We start from the raw sequence: 26412 nt of genomic DNA, 5'->3' as shown, positions 1-26412 counted from the left end.
TAAACCTCTTATTCTGCCATTTTTGTGGATTACATAAAATTACATCACCTAGATATAAAATGACACCTGCAAGGCAATCTATTGGTGGTTCTCAGTCAACAGCAGCCAGCAGTTTTATAGAGAGCTAGCATATACCACGCATGCTCTAGGCTCTTTGCTGTATCTGTTTGCTCAGCCATCACTATAACCCTATTAAGTAGGTACTCTTAGTATCTTTTTACAGACGAGAAACTGAGGCACAGAGATGTTTACCAAGAGCACACAGATAAGAAGTGATGGAAGGAGGATTCAATCCATTTAATCCCTAGATCCTGCTCCAATGATGGTGATGATTATACTAATATCTATTGAGCAGTAAACGATGCATCAGGCACTGTCCTAAACTTTTCCACGGATCAATGAACTTTTGAGGCATTAGGCAACTTAATCCTTACACCAATTCTATGAGTAAGCATTGTTATCCTTCTATTAGACATGAGGGTATCTGTCTTAGTTCTGGCTGCTATAACAATACCATAGACCGAGTGGCTTAAACAACAGACAGTTATTTCTCAGCATTCTAGAGGCTGGGAAATCCGAGAGCAAGATTCAGGCAGATTCAGTGTCTAGTGAGAGCCTGCTGCTTGGTTCACAGACGAAGGTCTTTTCATTGTGTCCTTACATGGTGGGTGGGGTGGGGCATAAACATTCAGTCTATAGCAAATTCAATCCCTAGCAGGTATCAAGGCACAGAATGTTAAAGATCTTGATCACATTCTTAACCACTATAATAGAGTGTTTCATCACCAAACCAAACCATGAGGCAATAATTTTATGCCCATCTTTCAGTGAAATTCCCTAGTTCACAGTGTAATGAGAAATGGAGACAGAGTTTGAAACCAGCCTGTCTGCCTTCTACAACCTGGGCTCTTCCCGTGACGCAACTGTGCCCTCCCTAAAGAAGGATGCCTGGAGCCCACAGCAGACCACTGGGATCTGGCACTGTTTTGTCCAAGTTGTCTAACCTCTCTGAGCTTTCATGTGTGGTTTTGAAAGGAGAAAGGAGGACCACAAGGTCTCTACAAAGAACCCAGGAGGTTCTGCCACCCAGCCTTCCCACTCATGCCTTCTCTCAGTTTAGAAATTCTACACAAACGAGTCTCTATTAACTTCACATTCTGGCACTACAAGATTCCAGAAAAATACATTCTGAGCATTTAAGAGCAAGATTCGAAGTTACAGAAGAGAATCACCCCTGGGACCTGGTTCTCCAGGCTGTCTGGTGTATCATAGTACCTACTCAACACCGCTCCACCTCCACCTCCACCTCCACCACAGTCCTGCGCCTCTGCTCTTGCTGAGCCTTCTGCCTTCACTGCCTTGTCCTTCCCTTTCTACTTTGAGGGCCCACATCTGTAATATTCTTCAAGTCCCATTTGAATTGTCTTCCCTCCTGTGAATCTTCCCCATTCTGTTCTCTCCCCATATTAGAAGCAGTCTTTCTTGCATCCAGTTTCATTTTTTTCTCTAAATGGATGTCAAAAGCACAGAGATCACTGATATTTCATTTATTTTGTGCTATCATTCTAACAATTTTTCCAGTCAAAAAACTCATCATCATCTCAGGTCAATTTTGCCTGCTACCCTAGAAAACCCATCTTAATTTTTTACATGTGAAATCTATAAGGAGGTTATTTCTTTAACAAGAATCCCAGTTCCTCTGACTTTTTCTAAAAGGGTATTTTACACATATTAATATCTTGGTTGCTTTTCTCTGCCTCTCTCCAACTTTTCTCTCTCCCTCTCAACCCCCTTCTCAGTCTCCCTCCTTCCTGTCCCTCCTCCCTCCTGCCTTTTCTCTCTCTCTCCTTCTTCCTTTCTTTTTAAATCAGCACATTTAATTAAATTTAGCAAGTATTTATTGAAGTCCAGCTAGGTAGTGGACTCTATTATTGGTGTTATAAAGATTTAAAAACTCAGAAACCCCCTCTCTCCCCTCAAGGAATTTACAATCTATGGGGAAAGAAATATGCAAAAACTAATTATGACACAATACAGTCTAAGGCATGTTTGGGCACTGGAGATAAATTCTTTCAAAACAAATAATGCAATACACACACAAAAGCTATCTTAAAATCAAGCTAAATAAACTTATAAACATTTAAAAATTAGTTACTAGTTCTACTAAAAAAGAATCCAAGATACAAAATAGTTACAATTTTAAAGTTCTTCCAACTTTAGGAAAACAGAAAACAAGTCCATTGCCATTATTAGTTCAAAAACTAATCGGATAACTTTATATCTAAAAGATAAAGTGCCTTTATCCTACAGCTATTTATGCAAAAAATTAGTATAACTTGCATTTATGGTATAAAATTTATTTCATTTATTTTTTTAGGTTGAGTAGGTATTAAGTAGCATTTTAATGGACTCCAAGTACTCTGTGACAATAATCATAAGACAATGTTTGCTTTATATGGAGGAGCTTCGAAGTGGGGCAGTACAGTGAAATGTGAGAAGGTATTTAGCATCTCAGGAGACATTTTTCACGCTAACAGGCCTAGACTGGCTTATTTTACCCCTGGCTTATATTCTCACATTCTAGAACAGGCAGCTTTGGGATTTAAGCATTTGTACAGACTTCAGTGATCCATCTTGGCCAGACGTCTGCTCCTCATCTATCAGTTGAACCCCCACTGAGGCTATAGTTCCTTCCCTGGCAATGTTAACAACAATTTTATTCGTTTGTTTGTCTGTCTCAAATGAGGTCTTCCATATTTTATAACTACCACCATTGCACACAAAAAAATAGGTCTTCCTCCACCTGTTGACATTTTAAATTAATAACATAATCAATGGATTGATCTACTTTTGTTTTGAAGAAATACAAATAGTCAAAATGACACTGTCTAGGTAACACAGTACATTTCTAGCAATTGGTATTATAATACTTTTGTTGTTTCTTGTTACCAAGATCAGAGCATGTCTCAAACATGAGACAGTATGCTTAGCGAAATAAATCAAAACAATACAAAACTGTGGCTCAAGCACACATATGTAAACAGAAATAATTATACATATGTATATGTAAAGAAAGAAGAATCAGAAAAAAGAGGGGTTGTCATTCAACCCACCCCTTACTTTACAAACAAAATCCTACTATCTTGTTGGTTTACCTTTTTTTCCTTAGCATAACCAAAAGCCTACATTTTGAAATATCTTGTACATTGCAAAGTTACTTAATACAAAACTCAGTGAACAACTGCTCTACTGAAAACAATTTTGGATAATGATTGTCGCTACACTGGTGTTATTCATTTGTAGTATCAGTCACAGACATATTTATAATGTTCCAATTCATCAGCTTAAAAAATTCAAACAGCATTTAAGTGAAATGTACTAGAGCTTGTGTATTATTAATGACGACAGAAAACATAAATATAACTCCTTCTTTCACCCAGGGTGTCCTTAGAAAAATTTGCAATGCGTTTTATAATTATAGTCACATAAACTATGCAAGAGAAAATTTAAAGTAGAACACAGAGGTTTGATTTATTTGTATTCCTTTTCAACACTGTCTTCCGATGAGGCTTTGAAATAATGAGTACCATTATGTTTTAGTCAATAAAACCAATATTCTGTTTTTAAGAAATGAATTTTAGAAAATTTAAACATACTTTAACAATAGAAAAATAATATACTGGCTGGGATTCTGTGTGAGTTTCAAAAATTCTGTCAACAGCATAAATATATTTTGGAACAATGACGTATGAAGACTTTTATTTGGCCTATGAATTTATTTTTCTCTCTACATGTTCTATCTTGAGGAACACTGATAGAACAGTTTGCTTCAGCCAGAAATTTTTTTTAATCAAATAAAGTTTAGGGTTTTTTTTCTCTTTATAAATGTAAAAATTCTAGCCACAGAAATTTTGTATAATACAGAAGAGTAGAAAGAAACATAATTGCCCATAGAACTACTATTAGTAATATTTTTGGTTTAATTCTTTTTGGGTTTTTAATGCATAATTTTGAGTTTGGTGTTATTTTTCTCCCCTGGTTAGAATAATACAATTTGGTATCTCTTTTTTTCACTAGCTGAAGTGCAAGGAAAGGGACATCAGAATGATATTCAAACTCCCATCTCAGTTCTGTCTCTGATTTACTTTTGTCACCTTGACAGATCACTTATTTCTCAAAGCCTTAGGTTCTCATCTATAAAATGTGAGTAATACTGACATTTGTCTTTGTGATCTGACCTAACTGAATATATGTCCTCACAATTATTACATTCTTTTTGGTGACTACTGGTGATCTGCCATAATCAGGACTCCTCTGCAATTACCTGGCTGTCAGAGGACCTGCAGCAATGAGAGCAAAGCTCAGACTAATTTCTTTCAAACATAGGGACATTTCATGACACTCAGGAGCACCAGTTCTCTGTGTCTTTAGGTTACCTTTCAGTCGTTTTCTTAGAAGTTACACTCCAAGGCAAACATGTGAGCCCTATTTAAAGATAAGGATCAACTACCCATCTAGTTGGAATAGATGATGACATCTAAAACGCTACTCCAGAGATGTTAGGCTGCTGGACTTTCCAAATTTAATCCACCATTTAGGCGAATTTACAGGTGTCTATAAAGTATTTCTAACTGATCAACATAGTTAGAACATCATTCATTTCACCCACGAGAAATAACCACTAACATTCCTTATGTTAACTAATGAACTCTCTAATAAAAAATCACATAGTGATTATCTGAAACATGGTATAGATACCCCTAGGGTATAGATTCCTGATCAAAGTCTTTCAAATATTACCAATCACCTATGGAATGTATATTTCTGATCTGAATATTGAATTGTTGGCCAAATGTCTTTACATTAGAAATAAAAACTAACATACACACATTTATAGCCTACTATCTAGGATAAAGTACTTTAAAGAAATTTATGGACAATTAAAAACTCTTATATACTGTCATAAAGATTGAATGAAGTCATTCAAATACTTACTGAGCTCCTAACAATGCGCCAGGCACTATTCTAGGTTTTGAGAATATGGAAATAAAGAAGAAAAATTTTTGCTCTCTTGGATATTATATTGACAAGAGTGCCTAGGCACTGTGTTCTCAATAAACTTTTGTAGAATGGGTAAACGGTTGATATTTGGGGGTTTTTTTTGCTATCATGAACATGTTGATGATGATGATAATGATAATTTATTACGTACCTACTGTATATATAGTGTGATATATGTATATAGATATATATATAGTAAAGATACATATATATTTTTATAGCATGAGCATTTTTTCTAAACATTATTGTTGATTACTACATAGTATCCCAAAGTTTGTAGGCAAAGCAATTTGCTTAACTATTCTCCTATCCTTGGCATAAAGCTGTTTTAAATTTTTTATAATGAAAATAGTATTGTGAGAAACACAATAGATTAACTGACTTTTGTGATGTAGCCTATGAAAAGCTACATAATAAAACTACTATAATTCTTCTTTCCTACTCTCACCTATATTTAAATTGATGCACTATTTGTCTCTGAGGGCCAAGCAGCTCACCTCTCTGGCAGCGTTGTCATGTGTCCATATTTGATACTGCAAATTTTAGTTTGTAAAAGGATAGCTTTGGCAAAGACATGGGGAGGAGTCACATGCTTGCATACTTAGATTAAAAAAAATATATATGTATATATATATATATATAGTGAGAAACATCTAAGTATAGGATTCTTTTCTTTCTCCTGTTGTTCTTCCTCCTCCCTTTCTTTCTCCTTCAACTCATTCTTTTTTTTTTAAAGAAGTGTTTCCTTGGAGAAGATTCCCAGAAACCCTATAGTCTTTTCCCACAGACGACCCCTCTAATATCGAAGCAGCCCTGGGTCACACAGCTCTAGCAGCGGACCTTTGAAACCACCGCCTGGCTCTGCTGCAGACAGCTTTACCACATGACATTTCACTCCACGCTCGCAGACTTTTGTGTCACTTGGTAAATGAGTCAGAATCAATTTCCAACCCTGGAATATACTGCCTCCAGATGCTACAGTGGCCACCAAGCATCACGATCCCTCCTAAGGGGTGGGAGGTGTGACATACAGCAATTTGTTCCTTCTTTCTGAAAGGATATCCCAACATGCCCCAGACCACAGGAGTCTTATAACCCACACTGATGAGGACAAGACCCTGAGCCTTCAGAGGGGTATTTCCTCCCTTTCTGGCCTTTAATTTATTTGCCAATTCTTGCTTATCGGTCTAATTAACATATCATTGGTAGAATGGACCAAAGTGACGCTCTGCACTTCATTTCAATAGTCCAGGTCCTTTGGACTTTATGATGACAGAAAAGGAAAGCTATTTCTGACTCTCTTCCTGACAGCTGGAAAAGAATGAATTCACCAGGTCAATGGCTGTGTTCTATATACCTTAGGTCAGGTATTCTGCTCTGGCCAGGATATGACATCTGGCACAGTTTACTCTCGTCCTTCAGGATTTGTCTGGTTTAATAGAATATGGTAGGGATCACCAATTCTGTGTCCTTTAATGCAAAGGCAATGATAATCTCTACCATTCCCTGTGGGACTTAAAACTGTTATGATTTCCTATTTTTGTAGGGGATAGGGGAGCAGTTTTAAAGGCTTCCACTTGGTCTTTTCCCTTTTAATAACTATTATTCCACAGACCAAGGAATCAATATGGAGGATCTGCCAACTCCTGAGTATGTCTATTACAATTATTTATTTAAAAAGTGGGAAGTGCCCATTGGTGGTTCTGTGACCACTATGAGAAGGACCTGGGCCAAGATTCCATTTATTATCTGACTCCACCCACCCTCACTATAACAGGGGAATTGCTACTTTATAGGACCCTTCCTGGAAGGACTGGGGAACATTACCATGCATCTTTCTCCTAGGAACTCAACCTCTATTTCATTAAGTGGTTTCTAAGTTTGAAAACTAGCTCTTTTCTGGAAGCTGGGCAAGGGATTATATTATATTATATTATATGAATATATGCCATTGACTTTAAGATCTCAAAGATTATAAAATGTATTATTATTCTATTTACCATTAAGAAAAAAATGAAAAATAACTATGTTACAATGCTTTCTAATCACATATGCTGTAAACTGCTTAATGATTTGAGAGATATTAAATTACGGAAAATACATATGCCTTAAAATCAATGAAATATGTATTTATTTATTGTCTGCCTTTCCCACCTAGAATAGATTCAGGAGGAAAACAGAAGTTTTGTCCTTGTTAATGATCAGTATGTGCCAAGCACCTAGAACAGTGTTTGGCACATAGGAGATATTCAATAAATATTTGCTGAATTAATACAGGAAAAAAACTGTAGACACTATATCCCTCCCTCTTCTATCACTCCCCACCCCCAGATGCGGTCTACAATAGTAGTTCTCAATTCTACCTACATACAGAATCATCTAGGGAGCTTTAGAAACACACAAAAGCCTGAGCCTTATCCGAACTAATTAAATCAGAATGTCCTGAAGCAAGATACAGACACAAGCATGTTGTAAAAGTCGTCCAGGTGAATCTAATGCACACTGAGACGCTCAGCATGATCCATGCTGCCCCAGTAGTAACATGGACACACGCAGCTGCCATGCACCTCCACACAGCATCTTCATCTCCATAGGTAGAGATCTGATCACTTGCTGAATGAAAAAAAAAAAAAAAAAAAAGCCTTCTAAAGGAAATCACAGATATTCCTTTAGAGTAATAATCCAATACATTCTATCAACTCTCTCATTTGATCTGCAGTCAGGTGGGAAAGGGAGCACAAATATTATCATTTCTAAAGTTAGAAAGAATCTGAATCTCAATGATTTATTCAAATGAAAAGGAAGGATGTGCACATTTTTTTCTTTTCTGTTTTATGATCTCAAAAAAATCAGAAACATTGCTCTCAATTATCATTTGTCTCTCTGTATTCAAACAGCATTTCTTTTTTTTTTTTAAATTGAAGTATAGTCAGTTTACAAAGTGTCAATTTCTGGTGTATAGCATACTGTTTCAGTCATACATATATATACATATATTTGTTTTCATATTCTTCAAACAGCATTTCTTAATGTGTTAGCCTTAGTGAAACACTAAGGGAAGATCTGATTACTGTGAGCCATTCATTCATGCAACAAATACTCACTGAATACTGTCCTGTTTGTTGGGTGCCTACAACGTCCCACCTGTTACTCTAAGGCAGCTGAGCTCCCCCTGTAACTTTTTTTCTCTCCAGCAACCTGTACCTTTTCCCAGCCTCTTGCCTCTCACCACCCTCATGACCTTCCTTTGCCTGCCCTGGCTCAAGCTGGTACTTTAGGGATAGCAAACAGCACAAGTCTATTCATAGGATTCTACTGTTTGGATGACTGTTAATTTCCTGTTATTACAGCATCCTACTCTCTTCATGCTTTACGTAATGATTCTCTCCTCTTTCCTTCCCCTTGTTAGTTTTTACTCAGTGAATTTGGGGCCCCATGAAAACAGAATGAAACATGCTAAGAATAATATCCAATTAACCACCGGAGGATTAAAGTTTGAGAATGGGGTCAATTTTGGTTTTCGTCTTTCCAGAGAAAGCAACTTAGATTGCTAATGTGCTAGAAATCATTTTTCCTCAAGGGTGAAGGGAGCCATTATATTCTCATTATTATTTTATAAAATTGGGAACATTTGCTAAAATTATAAGAGGGATACTTCCAGCAACAGGGAAATCTGCACTGAAATGATCTTATGTCCATAAATGAATGGGACTAACAATAAACCATTTTCCTGAAACAACGGTAGACGACTCTTAGAATCAAAAGTCACTGTGAAGGAAAAGCTGGGCTGGTCTAACAAGATAACTCACAGGTCTAGGAATGTGAAGGAGAGGCTGGGCTGGGCTAACAAGATAACTCACAAGTCTAAGTATTGAAATACTGATCTGAGTTCTGCTGGACTAACTTGTAAATCTAAGTTAATTAGGGTTGGTTTGCTGTTTATGTTTCTTTACTAGCCAGCTGGATTTTCAAAGATACATATCTGGCTTTGGAATGTTGGTTTGCTGCCTCCCCACCTCCACTTCTGTGATGATAATGCTGCTAAAGCTGTTCCATGCCTATTGGCCGAATACCCCAAGCTTGTACTTTACCCTATAAAACCTCATGCGCACGTCTTGGAGGTGCTCAGAGCTTCGGAGCAGAAGCCCCTCTGAGCCCGCCGGCGTAATACATCTGAGTACTCCAACCCTCCGAGTGGTGCTTGTTTCTTGACTGGCCTGTCGTTTCCGTAACATGACAAAAATGTAGGCAAAATAGGCAGACTGTCATAATGATCTTTAGGGACAGATTTGATTTCCTCCTGGGGTATTATAACATTATTAAAAAGTTAATAGGATATCAATTGTCATTAGAAATCTTTAATCCCAAGGATATGTATTACACAATTCTGGTCCTCATTAAAGAAATGAACATTATCCATAGGTATTTGCATTTATATAGAAACGACCATTCCCTCCTTTGGTTTTTATGTAGTTTCTTTTTAAATTTGAATGAGGATGGGGATGCAGAATCCATTGTTCCTAAGTACACATTTAAAACCATTACACAAACATATGGTTTGTTTCTTAAATATTTCACAAACACGGTCCACCTAGCCCTTCATGTTTTAAACATACTTTTTTGGAAATGTTATATACTATTTCCTTCCTAAGTAAATATTTATTATCACCCTAAAGGATCTAATATGACATGAGCTGGGTGACCATACATCCGTGTTTGCCGGGGACAATAAGGAACAATTTAGTCCTGTCCTTACCTTCATAGCAACTATAAGAAACACTTACAGGAAATAGGTGTGGTAGAAGAATATGAGGGTACAGTTAAGCATTCAGGAGAAGGATGCAGCGTGAAGCCTACCTTTTTCAGGTTGAGGCCATTGTTAACTTGCAGCTGTGGAACAGCTGGTCCACCATCCTCCAGTGAGTGGTACAAACAGATTTATCATGGGTTTCCAACTCAGTTGCACGGTAACAAATACATAGAGGATTACAGCTATAGCAGCAGGCTTTGCATGCCTTAACCACCTCATTTCACTGCCTCCCACTGTTTACCACCTATTATTTCCTTAAATATTGCTGGTCAAGCCAAAGAAATAAACAAAAAGCACTGTCCAAAAGCCAGTGGTGGAGTTGCACTCGTATAAAATTGTGGTCACCCAGCCTTCATTTCAGCTTCCCTACTAGCCTTGACTGGATTAGGGGAAGAAAACATTAAAATCAGGGTAATTCAGCTGCCGTAGTCTGGTATGTTTTCCTCCTAATGATCTGAGGTGGATACAAATACTACTGCCTTCATTTACAGATGAGGAAACTGAGATGCAGAGAAGCTTACCAACCTGGCTAGTAGTTGTGAACCAAAATACTGCAATGTGAATGAAAATACTGCAACCATATCAGTAAACAAAGAATGTTGAAACCAAGTCATCAGCAGCTGCCACCACCCCTCAGTGAGGACAGGCCTGCAGCCCGGCCTCTGCAGCCACTCACAATGGTGCTCTCTGAGCGGACTCAGAATAAGAAAGGACAGGATACTGGCCCTAGGTAGCTAGGTGCTTGTCAGAGGAATGAATTCAGTGAGCCCAAATGTTTGCTTCCTCCCATACATAGAAAAGCACTAAATTCTTTAACTTGAGATGCCTGTTTTTCTTAGATAATAAGCAATCTTTTATTGTTCCAACTACCTGGTCTTTGTTGTAAAGCTCCTGTATGTCCTAGCTCCTCCCCTACCTCTTTGGAGCAGTCCCTCAAAGCCATCTGAGAGGCTGTCATCCTGGCTCAAGTCCTCCCACCAAATAAAACATAACTCTTTTAACTTTTAGGCTGTGCATTTATTTCAGTCGGCATAGTAGCAGGCTGTAATGCCCTCACCAAACTGCCCCTCTCTCTTTATAATACAGTATATCTTTATTTAAGAGCTTTTGAAGAAAAGTACTGTATCTTTTTCATTTTCCTTTTCCCAATATTTCATGCTCTTCCTTATGTACTGCAAGCAATCAAGAAGAGATATGACAAATATTTTCATCAATAGTAATCACATTTTAGATAAATGAAAGCCAATATTCCACAGAAATGTGCTATGAGAATAGTAAAAGTTCAATAAACTTTCTTGCTTCTTCCTACATAAAATGTATGGAGATTATGCCAACATTTCCTAAGGAGAATAAGTACTATTAAGTTACTTCCTAATTCTTTAGTCTAATAAATTCAATAAAAACTAAACAACATACTTCCCAAATAGATTGTTTAACTGCCACCTCAAGCACATGAGTGTCAAAAATACATTCTGAAAAAACAAACAAACAAAAAACACATTCTAAGCCCCTTTTTTAAACTGTTGATTTTTTCTTTGTAATGGATAAGACATTGCACTGGGTTGAATAATTGAAGACTATCCCCCTAAAATTCATGTTTACCCAGACCCTCAGAATATGATCGTATTTGGAAATGTCCTTTGGAAATGTAATTAACTAAGATGAAGTCATGCCAGATTAGATTTGTTCTTATAAGAAGGTGATGTGCCTACATGGAGACAGAGACAATACAGGGAAAGCACCATGTAAAGACAGGGGTAGATTTTGTACTGATGTACCTACAAGCCAAAAAATGCCCAGGATTGCTAGAAGCCAGGAGGGAGGGATGGAGCAAATTCTCCCACAGACCCTCCAGAAGGAACCAACGTACACAGACCTTGATTACAAACTTCTAGCCTCCAGAACTATGAGAAAATACATTTCTATCATTTCAAACCACCCAGTTTGTGTTAATTTGTTATGGCAGCCCTAGGGAACTAACATAGACACTAAAGTCAAATTTTAGTGTTTGTTCATTATTAGATAGAAATTTGCCTCTGCTTCAATTGTTGAGGCATTAGCAAGAAAAACTATTTTACAAATATTACTGTTTTTATTTCTGTTGTAAACATTCATTGTTTTAATTTACCTAAAATGATCACTTTTCAAAGCAGTATTTAAATATCTTATTTAAGTTTCTGAATAAGCTTAATCTCTGACAGTTAATTATGTGTTGCTATGTAGTGATGTGAACTAGTCCTATATTTTCTCCATTAATATTAGCAATAGATTGCTTCATTCCTGCCTACCAGAGAAAGCTTTGGGCTTCTCATATTGTACAACTCACTTGACAGAACCTTGAGTCAAAGGCAAGTCAGATCTATACCAGTGTCTCTTCAAAATGATGATCTTTCCCTCTTGATTGCTTACAAAGATAACAAGAGCTTTGGAAATAATTTTAAGAGCTACATTTAATCCATGTATTAATTGGATATTAAATTACTGAATCATGAAGTTGCCAATTATTTTACTAAATTGACCAAAAATTGCTCAAGTCAGTTCTGACTGTATGAAGCCATTTATAATTATACAAAACACTTCAGCCATTTGTTTTATTTACTCACACAAATCCTCAGGAATATTTTCAGTTTCAAATAAGGACAAGGAAAAATTATTCATACTTAGAGTTTTACCTCTGATACCACTTGGCAACTGCATTAAATTCTGAAAATATAACCTAAATATACTTAAAAATAATGACAATGTTAATTGAAATCAAGAACTGATAATTTTTTTCTTAATTTAGCAATTTCTTGGCTTTCTAAGAAATACCACTTAAGAGGCTAAGTGCATTTCCAAGCAACAGGGAGAAATACATGACTTTTCAACCAGTATAAAAGTAGTATTTACAGTTGGAATTTGTTTTTCAAATTTTACATTTGTGACTTCAGTGTGTTTGAATCACTAGAAAAGCTTACTTGCTGTTGGCATCACCTATAGACTTAAAGATATACTGGCACTGTGTCCTTGGGGAAATATCACAGAAAGTTATGAGATAACAGTGTGATATGAAGGTGATAACTAGTTCTTTATTCTAGACATCAAAATATAAATGACAGTTCATTAATTTTTTATACATAAAGGAAGTATTAGACTAGTGGTACAATAATTGAATGGTTTGTCCTCAAATTGTGGGCTGGGGAATATATACAAGTAAATGTTGTAGTTCCTCTTAATTCATCAGTTATATATATGGACGAGGCTGCTGAGTTACCTCTTCATTAAAACAGACTATATGCTTGCTTATATCAGGCTGTCAAATACACACAAAATGAATGCTACGCTGTGAAGTTTTTATGGAATATATTTACTAACGTCTATGGCCATCTTAAATGGCTATTGAGAGTTATATTAAATGAGGATGCTCTCTAGAAATAGACATTATATAAAAAGTAGAACTGATCTCCAATCTTCGAATGTTTGCTTTTCTAAGCTGTCTAAAAACAAAAAGTATAGCATTAATATTCTTTCCAGAAGCCAGTTACTAGCTTAATGTAAATTTTGTCTTATTTGTTACTCTCATGATATCAAATTTTTAAAAATAATAAAAAGGTCAAGAAACCTTGGGATGTTGGCCAGGGGCCAGCTGGACCTTCACACTGAATCCTGGCTCACAGAATCTTGACCAGGCTACTAGTGTAAGAAGAATGGATGGTGGGGTGGAGAGGAAGGGGCCATGGCCAAGTTTGTCTATGAACAGGAAGCACAGCTCAATTCAAGAGCTGAGAACAGGAAATGCCAAAAAAGATTAAAGCCTGCATATTCTCCTTCTATGCTATATGTATATGCACAGGTATTTATTAATTCAGATATCTGCCCTCAAAACCAGAAATATTTATAGCTGTGGAGCCAAAGGAGTAAAAATTGGAATCATGGTCTCCGGTCCATTAGCCTTGACTGTGCCCAAGTGCTTTCCTACAGCTCTGAGGCAATGGAAGCCAAGACACGATGAAAAGGCAGAATAGAAGAGGCTCCCAGGGGCTGTTAAAACCCATTCAAAGTAGGGGTGCAGGACAAAAGTCCTAACCCAATTAAGAAATCAGGGTCAGCAACCTATTGGGGAAAAAGTACTATTCCTAGACTTTGCAAAGGTCAGAATCTTTGAACTTTAATGCAAAATAAGTATATTTTTTACTTTACTCACAACTAAAGACAAACAAGGCAATCAGGCTTTAGGCAAATCTGTCTGCCCTCTCCTTCTCTTTCTCCACCCCCGAGGCAGCCAGCATTCTCTGGCTCTTCACCCAGAAGCAGCCCAACCCCATGTCACCAGGATTCAGTGACATGCATTTAGCTACTTGAGATTCTGTGGGGGTGGATAATCTACTTCATTCAGACAGAACTCTGTACCAAATCACTCATTCCTCATTGAGGACTTGAAGCCTTCAAGTCCTTGTGTTCAGTTAAGGACATTTCAAATATTAGTCAAAAAAAAAAAAGAAAAAAAAAAAAAAAAGAAGAAGAAGAAAACAAGAAGAAGAAGAAGAAAGAAAAAGAACAAGAAAGGAGTACCTGGGAGAGTTCATGGAAGTTACAGCAACCCTGTCAGATCTTGGACCAGAAAGACTCGGAGATGTCAGGAGAAGGTTCCCGGGGCTCTCAGACAGGGATGCTCCTGACCTGGGCTGTCCTGTCGTGTAGCCAGCTCGCAGTATGCAAAAGTCAAATGTGTACGCACACATTGCATTCAAGTGCATCTTCAAAGTGGGGAGCCAAGAAGTCGTCTTGCAGTCTCCTCCTGCGTGGTCCCATGCAGATTAAACCTGTCGCTTTCAGGTTCAGCATTGACGGTTCTCCCCTCTCTAAATGTATGTTATAGCTAATTTTCCTCCCAGTTCAGTTTCATTCTTCTTAAACGTGTTTTGCGCTCTTCGGCCCTTAGTAACTTAGTCGCACCTCAGATTACGTCGCGCTGCTGCTGTTGGAGGAGGCCGCGGCACGGATGCCATCGCCCTTTGACCCGGAAGCTGTGCCGCGCGCAGCCGCCGGAGGCGCCTTCTCACCCTCGTGTGCGTCCTCGGCGTGTACGTTCGCCCAGCATTGCCACAGCGGGTGCTGTTGCGAGGGCGCAGCTTCCGGGGAGCCTAGAGAGCAGTGTGATGTTGAGACCAACATCTGGACGGTATCCGGGACTGAATCCAGTTGAGGCCTCTGTATATGAACTTTTAGGATTCTGGCGGCGGGTGCGAAATTCTACACATCTTGCGACAGCCCGAGACCTTGTATGTAAGTTTCCTTGCTTATGAAAACCGCCACTTACCAAGCTGGAGTGGCTTGCTTCTTTCTTTTCTTTCTCTCTTTTTTTTTTTTTTTTCTTTATTTTTTTGTGGGGGTCAGGTAATTAGGTTGGTTTGTTTGTTTATTGTTTGTTTATTTAATGGAACCCAGGAGCTCGCGCGTGCTAAGCACGCACGGTACCACTGAGCTATACCACCTTCCACCCCCGCCTCTTTCTTCCCTTTCTCCCTGCCCTCTGTGTCCAGGGGCCAGCTTCAGATTTCACTCTGGGGGCATTCCCAAAACTGGAAACCAACACCTACTTTTCTCTCAGGATTAGCAATCTTTCCCATAGCTTTTGCCAGTTTGGAGATTTAAATGTATTGAACTACCCTCACTTAAGCACAAAGTTTGCATCAGGGTCACTATGTTTTCCGCCAGGTCTTGGAAAAGTTTCTAGTCTCGGATTTAATAGACTAGGCTGAATAGCACATGTTAGTTAATTAGATCTGTTGTCCACGGTGTGAATAAAGAGCAGGACTGGCCACCTAAATCAACCACCACCTCCTACCCACCCAGCCCATGCCCAAAATAACAGAAGTGAGAGGCTGAACGAAGTAGTTGTGTTGCTTTGTGATTTCCTTCATTTGCATTTTGCCCGATTAATAGTTCTGTACATACAGCATATTTTCCCATGTCTCTAAAGCTTTAGGAAGTACCTTAGTGAGTATCTGAATAAACTCTGCTTAGTTGGCTAGGTTTTTTTTTTTTTTTTAAGTTTAAAAGGAAAGGCCTTTTTTATTAAACTTGTACATTTTACTTTCTTCTTTTCAGAACTCTAATAAAAACTTACGTTTCTGCTTACTTAAAAAAAAAACAAAAACAGAAAACAAACCAAGGAAACATCACTTTTGTGATGGGATAGGAGGCAATAAGATTTTTTTTTTTTCTAGTTGAAGAACGATTTTATTGCTTGAGTACACAGGCACATTTATGCAACCATGGCAGAGGCTGTGGATGGCTCGTATTTCCAGTTGTGGGGAAAAGTCATTTGGTCTTATAATATGGAGCCAGCCGGTGAATACAGCTCTCAGTCAGAATCATACCACATTTGGCATCTTTATCCTAGGTCTCCAGATGCCCTGGGATGCCTTGGAAGTGAGTGAATGGTGAAAGATTCAGCCAGACCTGTTTGTGTGGCCATGCCCTTCCACTGAGACTGTTCGCATAAATTTTTCCTTAGCTAAAGTAATCATCTCATTTTCCCTCATATACTGTTGATTTTCCATAAGGCAAATTCATAAAAGTGAAACAGTCCTGATTATTTTAAAGGAAGGATGTGGATGGGACATTCAACTTGGGTTATGACTCAGTCCTCTTTGGCCAGAACAACTGCTTAATTTATTCTTCTTCCTCCAACCGGAGTGTCTCAAATCACTGGAGACGAATTAATTCATACTGTTTTTTTTAGATCTGTGGATATTTCATATATTGAAATCTCTGATAAGACCTTGCTATCACCTAACAGTATCCAAAGGAAGAAGAGAATAAATTCAGGTTTAGTCTTCTGGCCTCCAAACTCAGAAAGAGTCCAGGGCTTCCATGTCCTGTCTCTTTCTCAGTGAGTCTAAAGTATATCGAGAGAGAAACTTAAGAGTCGGGCTCATCAGATGGTCAGAGGAAGGTTTAGTGATCCCAGCCACAACATGAAGGTTTCTGCCATTGTTCCCATTTTACCAGTGGGCAAATGGAGGCACACAAAGATCAAGAAACATGTCTTGACTTCAGAAAGCTAGAGAATGGAGCAGGCAGGGGTCAAATTCATATCAGTCTCCTTGCCTCATGGCAGGAAGAAACATAGGCACCTGGTTATATTCTTCCAGAGTGTGGTAACTGTGATTTTCTCACCATTAGTGCATCATGATAGCAAGATATCGAGTCATGACCAACACCACCACAAAATAGAATAAAATAGGAGAAGCACGAGTTGTTCTTTGAAACTTTTGTTTCCTTTATGTAATGTAATCATACATTTTCATGCACACTGTTTTGTTTTATAAAATATATTTATTTCTTCCTGTGATCCTACTCGGAAATGAAACTAATTAAACTGCCAAGCTAGTCTCCTTTTGGGATTCTTTGTTATTCTATAAAAATCGGTTTATGGGTTGGGGAAACATTGTTTTGAGGCAAAGAAATTGCATTTTGAGTTTTTTTCCTCCAAGAGTAGAGATTAATAGAACTGTTGACTCATGCCATTCTCCACTGGAATATTCGAAATTCCCCCATGTGAATCTGTGAAAGATAGCTATAGCTTAGTATTAGAGTATTTATAATTTACTTTAAAATACTGCAGCAGAGGCAATGTGGTGAGCTTATACATGTGGATGTGTGCACGTGTGTGGTGAGGAGGTTTGGTAACTTAGGACGTTAACGCTGGTGGTGCCTTAGCTATGAACGCACGTCCCAGAGATGGTGGATCAGCCCTTGAAAGAATCTAATCCAGTGACTTCCAGCCCTGGTTGTTCATTAGACTCATCTGAGGCTTTTAAAAATAATTTTATAGTTATATTTTACTTTTAAAATTACCATACAATAAGATGGGCCTTTTCTTTTGTTGCTATTGTGCAGTTCTATGAGTGCTAATACAGGTACAGATTTGTATACAGCTCTCACAGTCAGAACACAGAAGAGTTTCACCACCTAAAAAACTCCCTTGTGTGTATTACATCCGTTTAGGATTGCGTCTCCCAGTCAATCTTGATTTGTTGAGCCGTTTTGAAAGAATACGAATGCCTAGGTTCTGCCCTTAGAGTTTCTGATCTGATTAGACTGGAGTTGGGGTTGGGGTCTCTTTGAAAAGTTTCTTTAGTGGCTCTCGTCTGCTTCCAGGGCTGAGAAATGAGTGCTCTCTCATCAGGGCCCACAATCTGGAGGCTGCTCTCACAAGAGCTTCTACTCGCTTCAGCTCACATCAGCACCATATGTTTTGTTAAATAGGATGGATATTAAAGACTTTTTTTTTTATTATTGTAGAAATGAACAGTGTTCAAAATATGCAGGTGAGCTGGAAGTTTTGCACAGGTACCTTCCCCTCCTACAAAAAGGCCTGGGCACCCGCTGAACCCAGCACCCATGGCAGAAGGTCATGGGCCTCGTGCGGGGAGACCATAAGGCACAGGATCTGACCAGATGGTGAGCTGAATCCTGTTCCTAGAATGTTACAGGATCTGCACAAGCAAATCCTTTATGCCTCATGCTTGTCTCAAGTACCTAAAAGGATAGGTACCTGGGACTTCACTGAGACCTCAGAAAAGTCTGATGTCTGTTTCTGCTTGCCTATACGTATTTGCTTTGCAAATTTGGTCTGAGTCTTGCTTTCATTGTAGTTTATCATCTGGTAAAGAGGTGTTGGAGAAAAACATTACTCTTCCCACCTTCTAACTCACAAAGCAGTCGTTCTCAGTCTTTGTTGTACATGAGAAACACCTGGGGAAATTTTTAAATCCCGATGCCCAGACTACAGCCTGGGAAAATTAATTCAGAGTCTCTGGAAGTGAGACCCCAGTATCATTACTTTAGAAATTCTCCTGGTGTGTAGCCAAGTCTGAGAACCACAATTTAGAGGCTGCTAATATCTGGCAAAAATAATCTACTTATTTTGAGGAAATAAGTTGGCTTAAATTTATCCAGCTCATTAGGTTGAACTCCCTCCTGCCTCCCTAGCACATGTGGGCCTGGCTTCCAGCAGAGCTACTGGTTAGATGCTCAGGTCCACCATACAGCTGCACATCTTCACCCCTGGCCTCTCCACTCAGTCATAAACACCCTTAGAAGATGTGTTTATTATCTACTGTTGTGTAACCAGTCACTCCAAAACCTAAAATAATAAGCATGTGTTATCTCATAGTTGTTTGTGCTTGGAATCTGGGAGTGACTTACCTGGGTAATTTTGGCTCAGGGTTTCTAAAGAGCTTGTTATCAAGTTGTAGTTTGAAGGCTTGACAGGGGCCAGAGGATCTACTCCAAACTCACATATGTGACTGTTGGCAGGAGGCCTTGGTTCTTCACTGGCTGTTGCCCAGAGGCCTCAATTTCTTGCCACATGGGTGTAGGTCTTGACATAATGCTGTTTGAATATCCTTTTGACATGGTAGCTGGTTTCCAAGAGACAGTGTGGAGGAGGCTGCATTGTCTTTTTGACCTAATTTCTGAGTCACACAACATCACCCTTTCCTAATTTTATTTGTTAGAGGCCAGTTATTAAGTCTAGCCCATGCTTAAGGAAAGAGAAACTGAACTCTACCTCTTGAAGGGAAGACTATCAAAGATTTTGTGGCTAAATCTTAAAACCACCACGCAAGATAATTGGATAGGGCTAAAAGAATATAAAAAGTGCTTGCATTGCCTGTATATTAAAAAAAAATTGTCTAATTCCACTGGGATGCATCAGCTTAACAGTAATCAGATACTTAGTGAATGCAAAAGACTCTCAGAGTTGAGATCGCAAATCTGATTGTGAATGTACTAATGGACAGCTGTGGCAATTGATTCCCATTCCTTAAGTCTTCAAAAGGAGAAAGAACACATCAGACCAAAAGAAGGCTTGTCATCTTGCTCAAACCAGTTTTCCAATGAATCAGTTCTTTACAAGAGATATACTTTATAGGGAATGCCGTGCATGTGTTAACAGAGAAACAGAAATGACATTTAATTTCAAGCTCCACTGGAAACATACAGGAAATGGGGAGCACAAGATCAGCCAAGATGGTAAAGGACAAAAGTATTTCATTTCCAATTACTTAAAATAGTGTACAAATGCAGCAGCTAAGAAGATGTTGAGTGCCCACCAACTTAACAGAGAAGGGATTAGAGGAAAGAACTAGAGAGCCTTGGTACCTGAAGATCTCAAGATGCTCTGTCTTCTGTTGAAATAATTGTCTTCACAGCAAGCATTTGGATCATACAAACCAGGTGTCTACAGTGTGTAGGCTGCATCACCCTGCTCTCTGTTTATGTAAATGAAGTTTTATCAGAACACAGCCAGGCTCACTCCTTTGCACTTTGTCCCTGGCTGTTTTCACAGAACAACAGCAGAGTTGAATAGTTTCAAGTGAGGCTCTATGGCCCACAGGGACCAGAAGATTTCCTATTTTGCTCTTTAGGGGAGATGTTTGCCAGTCTTTGGTATAGACTAAAAATGGGGATATGGAAGTATTCTTAACTTCATGACAATACCCCCAAAGCTTTTAGGACAGATTCTCTGAGCCTAAAGACAGATCGAGGAGAAACAATGATGATCGAGAGATTGGCAAAAAGCATGCCATTGTTTATTAAAACTGGCTACATTTAGGGGACGATGATTAGAAGTTAATGAAGAGTACTTCCTCTCACCCTAATGCTGTTCCATCCCACAAATAAAACCTGATGTCGGAGTAAGTCAGGATTCTTCAGGTTGTAAGTGACAGAAAAGAACCTTAAACTAGCTTGAGGGGAGAAGGGGAGGGAAATTTATTGGCAAATAAAATCAAAGGAAGTCACAACCTGGGAATTTGAACACCATTCGCTTTATGACTCTGTCTCTTTCCCTTTCCTGCCTTCCCTCTGCTCCCCTACCCACACTCCAATCTTGTCCTTCTTTCTGTGTTGGCTTCATTTCTTCTGCTGCAACTGAGTTTTCTCCATGTCATGAGGAGTATGACTCCTGGAAGCTCCAAATATACGGATTCCTGTCATCACCAGAGCAGTCAGAGAGCATTTCTTTTATCTAGCCTCACTATAGAAATCCCAGAAGATCAAGTACCCTTTCTGGTTGGGGGCCCACTCCAGTGGCTGCAGGGTTAGGCCTTTCTACAGATGAAGAGCAGGAGAGGAAATGGTATGCAGGCAAAAGGACAACCAGGGATGAACACGTAGCCTACTCCATCATACCAGCTGGCCCTCCCACAAGAGCTGGTCACAGGACCCAAGGAAATCCCAAGAGGATATTGCATATACTCACTGGCTTAGGCTTGGCTCTTGTAAATCGTAATTATTTAATATATTCTGATTTGAAAACCTCTCTCAGTTTCACGACTCCATTCACCTGTTTCTCAATAAATTCTTTATTCTTCATGCTGCAATTGATGCTTCTTAGAAGACAGACATACAATGACAATTGACTCTGTCTTTTTTTAGGTCAAATAACTTCAGTTGTTTCCTCCTCAAAACCCTATGGCTGAGACTTCACTTATTTATTTATTTTTTTACTCCTATATTTGTTTTTGCAAAATTTAAAGCACTCCTTCTTTATACGTGAAACTCAAAATGTGACACTAGATAATGATCCATACAACCCTGGCTGTATTTGTAGTTAACGTTGGAATCAGATTCACCCGGGAAGAAATTCTAGCTCTGCCACTTATTTGTTGCATGACCTTGAAATCATCAATATTCTTGTTTTACAGATGAGGACAAGAAGATTTTATTTAGTAAATATTTATTGAAGGTATCAGTGCTTGGGATTCAGCAATGAACAAGAGAAATAAGCTCTCCACCCTCCCAGGACATGAATGTGAAGGAGAGTCTAGACAAGTTTACAGGCTGTTGCCATCCATGGTGGGAAGCACTGTGAAGTGACGTACAGGATTTGACAGGGGGACATAGAAGAGACATACACCCTAGACTGGGGAGGAGGGTGAGTAAGAGGTGGACCCTCCCAGAAGAATTGGTATTAAGGTGAGACCAAGAACAATGAGCTGGGTAAAGGAGAGGAGAGCAAATAGGGATTGAACTGTGTTTTGAGGGAGAGTAGGTAGAAAATTTATTGTGATGCAAGCGAGCATGATGATTTAAAGGAACTGAACGTTAGTCCAGTCTTAGTCAGGAATCTTCAGGTGGCAAGTGACAGAAATCCATTTCCAACTAGCTCAATTGGAAAAGTAGAATTTATTGGCTCATTAATCAACCTGTGGGTAGACTTGACTGGCATCAGGGATGGCAAGATATAGGGGCTAGAAAAAATGCCACAGCTCTCTTCATCTCTACCTCTGCATTTTGCTTGTCTTCATGGGCTAGGTTTGTTCTCTACTTCTGAAGACTATTTTCTCCACACAACTGAGAAAACAGACACCAGCTGTCCTGAAATTACAACACAGTAGCTTTGCTATTGGAAAGGAAAGAAAGAGGTGCTATCTTCCATTGGCTCCAGCATGCAAAAATGTCAATAATTGTGCAGGGGCTGGAATTTCATCCACCTTACAGGCTAAGAAGTTAGCCTGCCACAGTTATATGGATGCTGGTAGAAGACTCCAGACTGCTGGCTCAAAGACAAATATTCCTCATGGCACAGCAGGCAAGGTGAGCTGCATCAGTCCCCCTTCGATCCCCTAGTATCTGGGGACGATGTGGAGCATCCCAAATGGATGTTGCACACACAGTGGGCTGGTGTCACAGCTAAGGATCTCTGATCCGAGGAAACTTTCCATCTTATAAAGGGACTGCTAGCAAACCTGCCCAGATTCCACCCTGCAGGGACACAGTATCTTCATTGTTCTAGTCAGGGAACAAACATGCCCTCTGACCCAGAAGGAGATACTGTCTCTAGCATCTAGCTGTTTGATAGGCAAATATCCTTGACAAGGTAGTCTAGGATAAAAGCTGTCACAAGATGTGTAGAAACAACATGGAGAATTGCCCTCCAACAAAAAAACCCAGGGAAGGAATTGAGTTGGTGTGTCTTGAGTCATGTGCCTGTCTTGGAACAAGCACTTTGTCCTGAGATATGGGGTAGTATTATTGGCTCTGGTCAGATCAACTTCCCACCCAAGGACAGGAGTCAAGGTCGGTTACTGAGACATTAGTGCTTGACAAAGATGAGTCACACTTATTATGATTCAGCATTAGAGTGTAAAATTGTAAGGCTGAAAAGTTAAGATGGGTTATAAAGAATGATGTAGGTCATGTTAAGGAGTTTGGAATTTTTCTGATGTGCAGTAGTGATTTATTAAATAATACTATAATGGGGGGTAGTGTTAGTGTCATCTTTAGAAAGGTTTTAGGAATTGGTAGGAGAGGGTACTATTACAATAGTCCAGGTAAAAGATAACAAGGGCCTGAACCAGGACAGCAGGGTTGGAAAGAAATGGGCAAATATAAAGAGATTTTGGGAGCATCTATAGGGAGAGAAGAAAGAGTCAAGGACAAACTTTGTTTCTGTTTTGGGAAACTTAGTGAATTGAGACTCATAACCTAGAGAGACAAGTAGGCTTTAGGAAGGAAAGAAGGCAAATTTGGCTTTGAAAATGATAACTTTGAGGTAGGATGGCTCATAGAAAGCTAGGTCGAGGGGATGGATTGGGAGAGCAGTCTAAGGTGTGAGAGAGAAGAGGACTCGAGAGAAAAGGCTCCCAGACAGAAGTTGAAGAACACTAGTATTCTGGAGGCAGACATAGGAAAAGAAACCTGCAAAAAGAGGTTGGGGAAGAGTAACCAGAATGATAAGAAGGAAGCTAGGAACAGATAGTACAAGAGAAGCCAAGGTAAATCAAGAGTAGAAATAGACCTTATTTTTTTTTAATGGCTGTTCAACGTGCCATTGTATCATGTACCACAATGTAATGAGAACCAGAAAGAAAACAAAGAACTCAAAGCAGTTAAACTACATCAGATGTTCCAGGAGAACAAAATTGTTCCGTTGTAAGAAGGGAATTCCATCACCCTTAACGGGTGGGTCCTTTTCACACACTCTACACACTGTGAAGCCCTTCAGTCAGCGTCAGTCATTTTCCTTTAGCCCAGTGCATCGCTGTGACTTCCACGTGGCTCAGATTATACTCTTACTCCTAGATCTTTTTCAGTTCCTCTTACGAATATCCAGTCATTACATGTGTACTAATAGAGCTTTTTTGTGCTCCACTCTACTTGTCCCTAATAAACATGCCCCCCTTTCCCCCTTCTGATTATGTCACTGGTACCAAATCCTTTGACTTACGGGTTACACCAAAAGTCACAGATTAATTGGCAAGATGAATACAAGTGACATTTTATTTCTGCTCATCTCATCAATGTAGATCAGCTCTGGCTGATCAGTTCTCCAAACATTAGCTGAAATGGCCCTACAACTTATAGGATGGTTTGTGACTGTTGTATTCGCTTTCTGGGAAAGATTTAATAGTGTTTTGTTTATTTTGTATGTGTGCACACATGACACTCTTACCTCTCTCTTTCCTTCCCCCAGAACTAGCTCAAATAAAATAAAAAGTCTTAGCTCTTTCTTTAGAAAAGGGGAAAGAAACTCACGTGCCAGTCCAAGTAGAGAAAGAGATAAGGAAAATAAGAACAGACTGGGAAAAGCATTTTATAATTTCATTAATACACACTGGTGCCTCTTGAAATTTTTCCTTTTTTGAAAAAGAACTGAAAATGGTATAAGATCAGAAACTAATAAGGAATCACATACTTTAAAAGATTTACCACTTGCTTTTTATAGCTTTATTGATTATTACTAAGTTTCAATATGTTTCAAATAATTAAATACTGCAACTGAGACATTAAAAATACAAACTAATTTACCAAAATAATTGTATTCTGAATATTATATACAATATTATACATTTTACATTACATAAAGGGTTTTTATACATAAAGGTAAGATTTGATTTATGACTACTGAAAATCCAAAATACATTTGAATAAATTTTTATGCATACATACACAATCTCAGCTGGGATAATCAAAATCATATATGAGTGTGGTTACTAAAAAAAATTACATTCTTACAACAATGGTAGAAATTGAAATGCTTTTATTAATTTGAGAGTATTATTATGAAACCACACATATATGAATGATATAACCTAATTCCATATATTTAAAAATCTTTATGCTTGAGGCTGAAATTCATCTCTATCCCAAGGGAAATTTATGATTTTTAATTTCTTGACTGTAAGGGATTTTTATAATTCATAATCATGAAAGTCTCTATTCTTGGGCATAATGCAGACCCAGTCCCCTCAAATAGAAAGGTCATGAGGGTCAACCACATCCCATGTGTATTTCACCATAGTTTTCAAAAAAGATCCTACTCAGTTGTACAATTTGGTATGTCTCCATATTCATGTGTATCATCCGTGATTATATACCGAGGCACAGAGCTGACAGGGGAGGTATGTATTACTGTAGAGAACTAGATACTAACGGATACTGGGTGACTTCAGGAAGAAAAGGAGGGGTGCTCACATGGAAAACACTGCCCAGACACACTAAATTAATTACTAAACAAGGTGTCAGTCCTTCAGAAAGGTTAATAATACACTCATGTGTCATACCTTGTTTGAATACTGAAATATCCAAGTCCAGAAAACTTGTCAAGTGAGTTTTAGTGCTATCTCACTTTTAAATTTAATAAGAGCTGTGATTTTAAGTAAAGCCAAACATTTTTCCTAACTGATCTGAAAAGCTTGAAAAACAACATCTTTATAACAAAAATGTCTTTCCAACTGTATGTCACTGTCCATGGATCTTATCCCAGAGATACACAGACTGGTGAAAATTCTATCAGAACTACACACAAGAACCTTGGAAAGACAGCAGTTAGTAAACTGGCCATTCTCCTTAAGGTTTTGCACAGCATTTTTTAGTATTCCCTATTTTGAAATCCTGCATTTTATCAAAGGCAAACAACAGAACACTTGGAAACTGGAAGACAGAAAAGTAGCAAGTTGAAACATATACAAAAAATCAGTGTCCTTTTCAACATCCCATAATCTATGAAAAATGAGATTCAGAGCCTGTCTGCTTTATTGTTTTTCTTACTCGTTCATGTTTTGCTTGAATATAAAAAGAAGCTCTAAACTAGGTTATCAAAATATATTCATATAAATGTATGAGCATTTCTAATACAAAAGTTAAAAAAAGTCTAAATTCTTAATTTTTGTAATTAAATATCCTAGAGTTCAGTAGGCAGAGTTATGTCTGAGCAGCTTGAAAAGGCCGTGTGGGCTGAGCGCCGCCCGAGGTGCCGCACGGCTACATTTCCGCTCTGCGCTGTGACTTCTCAGCAGCTGGAGCCCCGTCCTCCTCCTCTTCTTCCTCCTCCTCCTCGTAGTGCTCCTCCCGGCCTTGGGGGCGGTTGTCCTCTCGAACCTCTTGCTCTTCTCCATCATTGTTTTTCTCATTGGCCTTAAAGTTAAAAGAGAAAAGAAAACTAAGAGATGGGGCATAGAGTTAGTGATATAAATGATTCCCTGTTTAAAAAGTGTGAAGTTATTCATTTTCGGAGAAAGGAAACAAGTGAAGAAAAATGT

At 38.7% G+C, this 26412-nt stretch overlaps 1 protein-coding gene and 1 long non-coding RNA gene across 6 annotated transcripts in view; both read right to left on the bottom strand.

Annotated features, from left to right (window-relative positions):
• Window positions 1-20132, bottom strand: part of LOC141578356 (uncharacterized) — a 161860-nt gene extending 141728 nt beyond the window's left edge. The window contains exon 1 of the long non-coding RNA XR_012508626.1: window positions 20027-20132. This is a non-coding gene — a long non-coding RNA (uncharacterized LOC141578356). The remainder of the gene's footprint in view (window positions 1-20026) is intronic.
• Window positions 20133-24575: 4443 nt separating this feature from the next.
• The window catches only part of GOLIM4 (golgi integral membrane protein 4), a 71786-nt gene continuing 69949 nt past the window's right edge, over window positions 24576-26412 (bottom strand). For all 5 annotated transcript variants that reach the window (XM_074368273.1, XM_074368285.1, XM_074368264.1 and 2 more), the window contains one exon: window positions 24576-26287. In XM_074368273.1, the coding sequence (XP_074224374.1) occupies window positions 26135-26287 (153 nt within the window). In that variant the 3' untranslated portion in view covers window positions 24576-26134. The remainder of the gene's footprint in view (window positions 26288-26412) is intronic.

The sequence above is a fragment of the Camelus bactrianus genome, chromosome 1, assembly GCF_048773025.1.
Source record: "Camelus bactrianus isolate YW-2024 breed Bactrian camel chromosome 1, ASM4877302v1, whole genome shotgun sequence".
NCBI lineage: Eukaryota > Metazoa > Chordata > Mammalia > Artiodactyla > Camelidae > Camelus > Camelus bactrianus.
The sequence above is the reverse complement of the archived record's forward strand: the minus strand, read 5'-3'. Positions and strand labels throughout refer to the sequence as shown.